This window comes from Lissotriton vulgaris, chromosome 8 (genome assembly GCF_964263255.1).
Source record: "Lissotriton vulgaris chromosome 8, aLisVul1.2, whole genome shotgun sequence".
Classification (NCBI taxonomy): Eukaryota; Metazoa; Chordata; class Amphibia; order Caudata; family Salamandridae; genus Lissotriton; species Lissotriton vulgaris.
The window spans coordinates 1027930153-1027942373 of NC_141696.1; the positions used below are offsets into that span (position 1 = coordinate 1027930153).

The following is a 12221-nucleotide window of genomic DNA, read 5'->3' on the forward strand; positions in this document are numbered from 1 at the left end:
TTGCTCTGAGTTAGCAGTAACATTTGATTCCAGAATTTAAGAAAGATTAATTATGCCCAAGTGCCAATCCTGAATTCTTCAGCAACACTCAGACCCTAGCTGTGCTCAAGGGACATCAGTGCCCATGGTAATCTTATAGATGTTCCCCAGAGGCCCTGTGACATTCCACGTACAAACATTATTGTTTTAGTCCCCCTGCTAATCCCAGTTCAAAGTCAAATATTCACTACATATTTATTCCTAATTCTGCCATCCTTCTCAGTGCACTAACTTAGTTCAATAATACTTCTTCATCTATCACAAAAATCTCTTTCCTGGTAAAATGTTACATATGGAAGCTCCTTATAGCAACTGATAATACTATATCAAATAGATCATCAAAGGCTGACTAAGCGAAATGGCATCTTTGACATTCTCTGAAACACGGCTCAGCCAAATCATGAAAATATTATGGATTCAAGAATGTCTCAGTGTTATTCCATCAGTCTCTTGGACTAGGAGCACAAAACAGAACGCAATTTGGCTATGATGCAGAGAAACCTTGTTTGCAAAGAAATAGACATCACACAAAACAAACAATCAGGGACATCAAATAATGCACAAATCAACCAACATGATATCCTCTTGCCTATCCCCCAAAGGCCTAACTGATATATAGGATATTGTTCAATCCTAGCTATACTCTATATGCATTATTATCAATAATCCTTCAATGGCTAAAGGCAGTGAAGAAAAAGATAATAAAACAGAAAGAAGGCAATCAGAAAAAAACTCATATTGCTGCTTCAAAAATAGACTGACAGTAAATAACTGAAACTCATAATCATGAAGTGGAGTGACCTGTTGCATGAGGCTCTCTGGATTTATCTACTGTCATTCTCTCACTTGCCTAATTTAATCAGTTGCTTCAATGAGCAACCTCAAACAGCAACTAGAGACCCTAATTTCTAACAGATACCATGATCTTTACAGACATGGCTCTCATCTCCCTGCTGTCATTGTCTTTAAGTTCTACTAAGACCATGACCCCTAGTCACAGAACTCCCGCTTTCTCTGTCCAGGGCTACACAACCTAAACATTTGAGCCCCTTACAGGCCTGCTCAATTTTAGATCTTTTTAAAGCTCAACTACATGTTTTTCCCCCTTTCTTTGAACGTTCTGAAACCACTATTGGATTTGTAGAGATCTCCATCTTCCCTCCTTAGAGTACTCTTATTCGCCTCTCCACTACTTGCCACATGTATAATACACTTTTCTATCACCTATCTTGTAAATAGCTCAGAATGTATATTTTATTGATGTCTGTTCCCCATTGATTTGTTTAGCGAGTTCTAAGGGATAGCATGGACACTGCAGACCTTCCTGTCTTCCAGATGCCCTATAGGGGGATCAGAGGACTCACCTTTTTCACGAGATTCAAGTCAATTTGAAGCTAACAATGGTGGCTACACACACACTCTCAGTTTCACAGAGAATGAGGGTGCAAAACATTTATTATTAGATGTTCACTTTCCATAAGTTGGAAAATGCATGTTTTTGGTACTTTTATATATTATCCAATAGTATACTAATATTTCCTATGTTCATTCAGAGTGAAGAGAATAAATCACTTTTTGTTGACAATCAATTTTATCTAGAAGAATAAGGGACACAAATTCATTTTATAATTTCTCTTCTTATTCAGCCTTACTGTTAGTGAATCAATTTCATACAAGCTCACAAGAAGTGGGAAAAAATTAAGATTTTTCCTTGAATATATTTAAGTGTGAAATGTAAACATAAGAAAAGACAATATATTTAAAGTTTTCTAACTTCCAAATGTATGATTGAAAGGAATATTTCACAAAAAAAGGACTACCTGTATAGCTCCCTAGTGTAAAGGTCAGAAGAAAAACAAAGCAAGGATACCCTTGAAAGTTTTCAATAAAAAAACATACATTTTCCATAACCTTAATTTGTTAAATAATTTTCAAAGTATGACTTGCTGCAAACTTCAGCATATATTCTAATTTGATATGGACAAAATTACCAAAAAGGGATGGGGCCCCTTCTTAAGACAATTATATACAGGTACCTCACAGGTTCCATATTACAAAAATATACTTTACATATGACAATGAGACTCGGGGAGCACAATCACAATATTGGTTAAAAAAAATAAACATTTACTGAAATTCACAAACATATAGCAAATAAAGACTGATAAACATTAATATAAAGGCCTCCGATATAGTAAACAAAAACAATCTCCAAGGGTTGATGTTTCAGTCTTCCAAACAGCTTTGACCTGGACCATCATTAGGATGAAAAGGGCTTTCTCAGTATATTTTAAATAGCTTTGCGGTATAGAGAAAAAAATAAGATTCATGTCAAACCGCCAAACATCCCAAATATAATTAAAAAATAATGGATAAATGCCATGTTTAAAATAATAGACTTTTATTCAAATTTTGTGGAAACATTCAGTTTGTTTGAGTTAAAAAAGAAATAAATTGATCATGAAAAAATACTCCTCTGCATAATTACTTAGCATCAATCATGACTTAGGGCCTGATCACAGAGGACAGCGACACAAGCGGGCCACCACACCAGCGCCCTGCTGCGAGACTGCCAGATTCGTAATCTGATCGCTTGCAGGACTACGAGTATAATCAAGGTGGGTAGTTCCATGGCAAGCTCATAGGAGATGCTTAAAAAGGCACCACAGTAGGAATGCTTCAGCCCATTCCTGCATGGACAGAAATGCACAATGTTGTGAATTTCTTTACATGCCAGAACGGGGGGGTGCAAAAATACAGGGGGTACACCATGTGTCACCCGCATGTACCCCCATGCACAAAGGTGTTGGACCTGCATGGGCCCACTGAGTTGCCTCCCAGCCATCCTCTACATGGCGGGCTCATTACCGTGGAAAGGGTCAAAATGAGGCAACTCATAATATGCTCCATGGTGCCCCAGGAGCACTGCCAGCATATTGCTACCTCAGACTGCTGCTCCTCTTCCATGGGATCAAGGATCTCAGCGGTATCCATGGTCTAAAGGTTGTCAAACTGCCCTAGTTGTAATACGGCGGGTGGATCACCAGTCTGGCGGTCCACGGACCGCCAACACAGGTTTGGAACTCATGAACTTGTAATCAGGCCTTTAATCTTAAAGAAATGCCACATCATATTCTAGTATTATAACATTCAAAAGTGAATCTGTGAATCCATTGCACCTGTAGCGCTGTAATTATGTCTATCACAGTGAAAAACTCCCATAGATTTTTTTTTTTTTAGAAAAGGACCCATTAGTAAGTGACTTAAGCTAAAATACCCATTATATAAAAGTAATGCACAATGTATATCAATAATACAGGAGGAGGGTACACCAATGAGAAACATAAACAGAACAATCATAAAGCCTCACGCTCAGTAATTACCACTCACCATATTAGGGTAACGGGATCCCAAATATTTTACTATTTGGTCAATTACTGAGAAGTGCCGTCATGCATATCCCATCATAGCTTGTGCCTTATGTAATCATGTAGGTCAAATCTGAATCTGAATTTTAAAAAATTGCCTGGATTAATATTTTCTAAAATTATTTCCCAAAAATACAGTTTCATTAATGAAATGAAACACCATCACACACAAAATGACAAGATATTCCCATTCAAATAGCAACACTAATCAAAAATGTGCCAATTTACAGCATTAATGTAATATGATCCATACACACCATCCTTGATCCACATGGCATTTATGAAACCTAGAGGGATGTACTTACTTCATAAAACACACAACAAATGTAAATACATGCTTCCTAAACTCATAATAAAAAAACAGCCAAAAAAATAGCTTCTGGGCATTGAACTAAGAGCCATGTGTACAGAACTGTTATTACAGAGACCTATGCTTCCTGTAACTGGGAAAAGAGAAGACTGCTGTGACTATTAATATGATGCATATATATTTATTTAACAATAATAAATAAGTTGATAAAAGGCAAGATTTAGAGTTTGACAGATGGGTTACTCTGTCACAAATGCAACGGATATCCAGTCAACTTTATTGCCAGTGTATTATATGTTATGGTGCTAGTATTAAGGCAGACATGATTCCCCTCAGATTTGTAATGGAGTAAGCCATTCTCCAAATTCTATATCATGCCCAAAGTGACAAAATCATCAAATTTCCGCAGATGAGTTCAATAACCAATCTCATCAGATTTGAAGACCACTTCAGACCCAAAATAAAATAGAAGATTCTATACAGGACCTCAATAGGTCGTCTGGTCACCATACTGAGCATTAGCTGAGAAACAACAGCTAAGCATTTATTTGCAATTATTGATCCTAGAAACCAGTGAAGATGAAATTGAAATATAGACAATGGATCACAAAATGGAATAACAGTTACACACAATTACGCGGAACATATTGTTAATTGGAAAAATGTTAGCAAAAGATCAATACCCAAGAACTAATTCATAATTTTCAGTACTAAATCACAAGCTCACAATAGTTGGCAAAGTGCCTGTGCTAACATTGAGAATACACCATAACTTCACTAATAAGATTACCCACAATATTCACCTGGAGTACTATGTGCTACATTTATCAAGCATTTTGTTATCGCAAAAGGGCCAATTCTCAGAATCGTCCCGTTTGCGAATGCGAAAAATGCTTTTCACATGTATCAGACCCTATTTTGATATTCAGTAACCTGTTACTGAATCACAAAATGGATTTTTGATTCAGTATTTGGAAGGGAATTATTTAGGCCGTCCCTTCCAAATACCGAATCATAATGGTATGCATGAATGCTTTGTGACTGTGAAGGCGGTTGCAAAACATTCGCTTTTTACCACCAATTTCAAGTTTGTGGTAACCCATTCGCACACTGGAAGGGGTCCCCATGGCACCCCTTCCCCTTTGTGAATGTTTGCAAAAACTTTCTTTAAGAGCAGGGTGGTCCCATGGACCACTGCCTTCTCTTAAAACATGAAAAGTGAACGATTCATTTTTTTTCTCAACGCAAACCGTTTTCCTTTAAGGAACAGTGACTGCATTTTAAAAAAAAAGATTGCTTTCTTTAAAAGCAATCATGGACATGGTGGTCTGCTGACCTCAGCAAGCCACCATCCCCGTGATTTAGCGATTCTTAGGGGTTCGCAAATTGCGACCTACCTCAATAATATTAATGAGGTAGGTTGATTTGCAACCCCCTATGAATCGCTATATTGAAACTCTTGGAGTTTCATACATTTGTTATAGCAATTCACTGAAAATCGCAAGTAGGTTATGGGTATTACAAATGTAGATACATGTGGCCCTTCATGTGGAATAAAAGTCAGTAAAAGTACCAACTGTATAGCCTACTCCATACTTATGGTGCGGTTAAAAATCCCCACTCAGTGGTGGAAGTTAGACTATTCAGTTTCCTACTAAAATGTAGACATTCATTTGCGTTTTCAGATACATACATTTCATTTTTATTGTTATCAATATATTCAGTTTGATTTACCAAATTTAAACTTTTTAAAAATGAATACCTTTGTGACTGAAACTCTCCAAGTGTGTCTTTGCTGTGTGTGAGAAGGGATGATGTTGCAGGTTGTCTAAAGTGCAGTTTTAAATCCGATTGTCAAATGAAGCTTAGGTAAATAAAAAACGTTATTATGGTAATTATTCTTCAAATTTAACACAAATAAAGACAAAAGCTATTTTCAGTTCCTCTAATCCCGAACGCTACAACTTAAAAAGGTAATGGCTAGAGACAGTCTATTGTCTAATATATGTCATATTTTCTGTACTGGAAAAAAAAATATTACACATACCCTCTACATTAACATTTAATATGTGTTCTCAATGAACTATTCTTAATCTTTGAAAAAATATGGGCTACCTTCAGATTACTTTCTACTTGATGAGATTTTGAATATTGCAATGTGTGATAATACATACAAAATGCCTTGGTGAGTCTGTGTTAATGCATTTGCTAGTGCAATGTTCCCATTCCTACATAGTATTGCTTCTACTTGCCTCAGTAGTCTTGACTGCTACAGTTCCAAAAGCCCTCCTGTCCCCTCTGAACACAATAGTATCTAGTCTATTTGACGGCATGTGATCTGATGGCTGTTGCCTCCCTGGAACTCTTGGATACTTTTCACAGACAACACGTGGAGGGGCCCCATTATAATGATCCTCTCATGCCATCTCCTCCCAACTACTCCTTTCCTTCTAATTGTGCCTCCCTACTCGACCCTCTTTGCTCACCACCTCTATATCTTTTTGGGGCCTTACTGCAGGGTACCGTTGCTTCCTTCTCCTCTCTGCCACGTTGCCTTTCATTGGTGGTTAGAATGGACGTAATCTATAAAAGGTTTTATGATATGTGATGTGTATTGTGTATTGATATATAGCATGATGATTGACAGTTTTGTTAAAGAAGGTGTTCTCTACATGATTATCTTGTGTAAAATAATTAGGAATTGTTCCATGAAAAAATAATACCCTGAGTATCCATTAAAAGTTTATTTCCTTGCAAAATAAATAACTGAGCACTAGTGTGTGAAAATTAAGCACTGGGATGTATACATGACCTCTTCTTGTATACCTGTTTTTGAATTTTGAAACATATAGATACGAAAAGCTGGAGACTATCAATGTGTGGTTTGTGGTAACAGCTCAAACATTTTTATGTACAAAGGACATTGCCTTTCTACAGTGTTGTTCACACCATGTACAATTAATATAAGGAAAGGCAAAAATAAGAATTCTCATCCTTTTATTTCTTGAGGTACAATCCCAAAGGGCTACAATAAAGTAGCATATATTTCATATTTAGTGAATGTCTATAACTGTTTGGTCACATCGCTCCAATAGTTATCAAGTTACATTCTCTTCCTATTGAATGTAGCATACTTTTAACCTCCTCAAAATATCAGACAGTTTGAGAGTACTCGGAAGCAAAATATTCTTCTGCTGGAAATACCAAGCTTCAAAATGCATAGCCAGCATCAATCCCCTTCAGGAGAGACTGCTCTTCTATTGAACTCTCACCATCTTCACCTCAGGACTAAACTCACCCTCTTTTATCATTTCATTGGCATCTAAAGACTCATGTCTTCAGCCTACATCTGACTCAAAAGCCCTAAGTGTATCATCAACTATCCGTTATGGCCTGCACTTCTTGTGGTGTTCCTTTCTGGATCGTAGATATACTCCTCCTTCCTCCCACTTTTTCCTGTGACTAAGAAGGTATATATGTACCTTGTCACTCTGTTTTAGTTGTTTTCCTATTTACTTCCCTCTCTGCAACCTATCAGAACACCCCCTCCCCTCATCCTGGTCCTCTTTTATTACCACTCAAAAGTAATTCATTATTTTGAGGCTGTACAATATTGTCATTGTAAAGCATCTTCATACTTCACATTGACTGAGTGCTAATTTAATCTGAAAATACATGAATATATAAATAAGTACTAAATAAATTAACTGCTTTAGGACCTGCTTCAAAATGGGAATACAGCAAGATTTTCTTCTATGTGTCGTATTTGATTAGTGAATTATTTTGTGTTGGTAAATAATATGTCCTTTTCCCACAAAATGCTGCAGGTCCTATAAATCATGAAATAACTAATGACTTGGAAGATTCAGACTGATTCAATCCATAGTTGTAATTGGTAAAAACATTAAGAACAGTGATTTTCACTTATCAGTCAGACAGAGAGAGCAAAGGTGGTGTTTGCGATCTCCATAGTGGTATTTTCCTTCACCAGTTTTTAAGATTAACAATGTTTGAATGCATCCTAATTTATTTTAAGAAATGTATTCTTCTGGTTGCAGAATAATCTTTTTTTAACCTTGAGTCATCCTCTGTGGCCCCACTTAATATAGGGTAAAAACTGTTTTCTTATAGAAACTTTCACTCACTGAATGTTATCTAGTGACACACTTCATCAAGTTCTTCCTGACCGTCTGAGGTTCAGGGGATTTGCGCGACCCTTTTACTCACAATGGAGCACTTTTTAAGGAAATATGGTGTGGTATCTATATACAGTCGTCTTTAAATTTGCCTAAGTTGTGCCCAAATTAATATTTATTCACAAGTACTTCTGGCAAAGTTAAAAACTGGAGACAACTGGCTAGTTGGAATTACTATCGCTCCTTGGCCCTTAAGGATCATCACTAGTTTCTACCATGTACCCCAATCCATTAGATTTCATCAGGATCAGTATGTTCCTATTGATACCAGGGTGGCTGGCAATCATCCATACCGCTCCACTCCACACACATACACAGTACACTGCCTTAATAAACTTTCGTAGAAGAGGGTCCACCTATTTAGTGGATGTCTAATGACTCACAGGGATCTCTGGAGGGTAGTGTGCCCAGTAATCACATTGTCATCATGGGTCTCCACTCGGCACAAGACCTATTGACGTCCTCCGGAGCCTTTCAGAGGTCTTTCCCTTAAATTCAGTGGGCCCACCCTGGATGACTCATGGTTGACTCTCTCTTGATTGTGACTCTCTATATGAGGACCGTGAGTCACGACCTCCATTCCCTCTCCTTCCCTCTTGATTTTTACATAATCCTATTTGAAACCAAACCATTTAAAAACGTGTTTTATTCAAGGTTACATCAATATGACAGTCACACTTGGAGTGAAAAATTGTGAGCATGTCCAAAAAACTAAAAACACAATTTTGAAACGAATACTATGTAAAATGAAAAAATAAATATTGACTACAGTCTCACATTTGCAAATTCAAGTGAACAAAAAAAACAGTGCTACTACTGAGTTACATATTGCTAAATGGATGCATAAATGTCACAGTTTCAAGTGTTATAAGGGCAACCTTGCTGGCTTCTCAAGCAATATCACTTAGCATTCTGGGACTTGTTGTTTAGTTAATCCCTTAGATGTTTATGATTCAAACTATCAGATAGAGGCTGAAGTCAGTAATGGTAGCACATGTCACAATCTTATATAGGTCTCTTAGCAGTAGCAAAAGGAGCTCATATTCCATTTTTTAAGAGTACTCAAGTTGTTCTGTTTCAAACATGAGTAGCTTAGAAAGTCCAACTGGGTGTTTCTGATACTCTTTAGAAAATGTTATCTATGCTCAATAACTTCTCATTGAAATTGGAAAAAATATAAGTGTCTGAATGATCAAGTTTATAGTATGTGATTCGTTCTTTTCAGATGCCTGCAAAAATTGCCACAGCTACTGGCAATACTTGTGAAATGACTTTTACACAAATAAACAAACTCTAGAGTAAACCTGCAAGTTGAATTTCACATAGTTCATCCTTTAAGACTTACAATTGTACAACATTCTTCTACAAATGTATTTCAAGTGTTGTTTTTTTCTTTGTGTTTTTTGTAGATGAACCTCTTGGGCCAAGGGGATTAGCAGAAGCTACAGAGATGTGCACGCAAGAATGCCTGGTTTTGGGTCACTCAGATAACTGCTGGATGCCACCAGGCTTAGGCCCATTTCCACAGCCAAAGTCTCCACTTTCCACATTTGCCCCTCAAAAGGAATGGATAAGGAAAGACCAACTGGTAAATGGACATACCTTGACCAGGACCTGGAAAGAAGACAACAACAGGAACCAGTTCAGTGACCGAAAGCAGTATGTTAACAGTGAAGGCCAGTACAATACTGGCAGTCATGTGACTGATATTCCGTTGTCTAATTTGAAGTCTTTTAAACAAGCTGCAGGCGTGGCGGATAGCCCAAAAGAACACCAACTATAAAACATGGCTGCTTTGGACCAGTGATTTTAGCCTACCTAGACTTGCTAATACTGTGCGTCAAAGCTTTATGTACTGACTAGTCACCTAGAACTATGCTTCGCCTCCTGTAGCAACAAATATGCATACCTTTTTTTCTAAGCAACGCGGTTGTTATGACGACCTGAAACACAAGCGACATGTGTTTCCACAGAATTGATGTGAGTTGACTGAGTAGAAGTGGACAAACATGACAAAGAGCTCTTCAAACTGAGCATATATTCGCCCTGAACTACTGCTTGGAACAAAGGCTGAGTCACTGCAAAGGACAATAAATTCTAATGCCACTGGATTGCTATAGATGAAAAGCATATCAAGTTAGAAGTGTGTGATCTTGTGTTGTTGTTTAATCTCTACTGGGACAGTCATACTGGACATCATCATTTAAAAGAAAAGGAATAAATCTATACACGCTATACCTAACGTGCTATTAACAATGTCAGTGAACACTTGTAAGTGATCGGTGTTCCGGTTTTTGTAAATATAATCAAATTATTACTAACAACTTTTGTGTACTTATAACGATCACCTAAAAATACAATGTAGCAGAATACTGTGCTTCATGGTTGGTTTTTAAGCTTTGTTCATTTGCCTGTTTGATTTCTTTCCCTTCTTTCGTGGTGGTGTATCTGTGCCCGTAGTATGTCTCACACAATGTTAAAAAAGAAACTCAAAACACTTGTGTTAAAAGATAGGATGTCAAACTTCTGTTTGGTTGCAAATGCCGCTAAACATCTGCTAATGTATACTGTTTTCCTAATTTACAAAAGTTAAACACCTACAATGGTTGTTAAAACCAGTTATATGTGGGTAGTTCCGAAGATGCATAGCAAATGTGAAAGTTAGAATGAAATGCAAAAAAGGATTTGTTTTGGGTAATGAAACGTTGTGAGGTGGAGGGGGGGGGGGGGTTCTGGAATCTCTCAAAGCAATGAACCATAAAGCAATGGGATTGTTGTTTTGCCATATCAAATATTTACCTGTTATTCAAATTGGGAAACATAAGAAATTGAATGCAAAAAAAAGATTATATTTACATGCTAAAAACAGTTTTCATTGCCGCATAGCAGCATTTGTGCTAATGATAATTTGTGCTAGTGAGGTAGTAACACAAGTGTTTTTAGAAGATAGCCAACAAATATTTAACGTGTTGTGCCTTCATAATGTAACATATCATTCCCCTGGTAGACTGGATAGGGGAAAGGGTATTATCTCACATATCTACTATTGAACTAAATGTTAACTTTATCAGCCACTGCCTGGCGACTACCAGCGTCATATCACTTCCGTCAAACTTACCGAGTGAACTCACACGTGAATAAGCTCTGAGTTGCACGTACAAGCAAATCCAAATTAAAACATTTCTTACATGTTTTTTGTTACGGCATGACAGGCAATTTAAACAAATGAATTGCATGCAAAATTATGTCCTTCCACAAAAAAAGTCTTTTTTTCTTATGCCACAACTAAAATATATTTCCAACACCATGTTTCCAATTCTGATGTTTAATTTCGTTTTACCAAAAAAAAGTTAGTTTGTGTAATGCAGTTCACATTTTTCTTTTCTTTTCTTGGTATTGAGGCATAAAATGGGTTGGGGTGCATTGCTTACTGCAGTACTTATGTCAGTTTGTGAGGGGTGTTTGATGACTTTGACAGAATAAGTATCTAAACAGTTATCCTTGTGACTGCTTTGCCAGTTCAACGTTATTTACAGTTATTCAGCTCTTGCAATAAATGTTCTGAATTCCATGTTGTGGTTTCATTTCTAGTGTCAAATACAGCATAATTCCAATTCTTTAGTTGTCAAGTATGTTATGCGAAAGTAGCAAAGAATTGGACAGAACAGCAACAGTGTTCAGTTTCCATGTCCTTAAAAAAATATCTTTTAATGTTTTTAGCATGGCACATAACATTGCATACAGTACAATCATATATACATATTTCTTTCTCAGTATCAACCTCGTCCATCCCTCAAGACCGATCAGCCCTTTCAGTTTCCAGTTTTGTATCCTATGTGAAGGGTTCCACTAAGAAAAACAATTTTGCGATTCATTGTTCGATTTGTTAAGTAGTTGCAAAGTGGTTTGCAAATTCAGGAACACACCAACTTGTGTCAAGTTTTCAGAAGATGACTTTTTCTAAATCTGCTTTGCAAACCAGGCGGATACCTATCAGTAAACAGTGAAGGAAAATGTTGAATTGTTATAAATACCAATTTATGATTCAGTATTTATTGTATATACAGTGGACCCCATAGTACGAAAACACAAGACTATCAAAGGACTACAGTGGAAAGAAATGTGCTGTGTATGCCTGGATGGAAAAAACTCAGGCACGATACAAGTTATTTCTTGGACTTAAACTTGTAGGGCCTGATTCACAAAGGTAAACTGCCAAAAGTCTAACTTTGCGACTTTCAGTATTCA

The 12221-nt window shown here is 37.0% G+C and overlaps 1 protein-coding gene across 1 annotated transcript in view; it reads left to right on the plus strand.

The window, feature by feature from the left end:
• Positions 1-11544, plus strand: part of LOC147698257 (uncharacterized) — a 955135-nt gene extending 943591 nt beyond the window's left edge. Inside the window, exon 5 of the mRNA XM_086936205.1 lies at positions 9383-11544. Coding sequence (XP_086792331.1) covers positions 9383-9756 — 374 coding nt within the window. The 3' untranslated portion in view covers positions 9757-11544. The remainder of the gene's footprint in view (positions 1-9382) is intronic.
• The last annotated feature ends 677 nt before the right edge of the window (positions 11545-12221 follow it).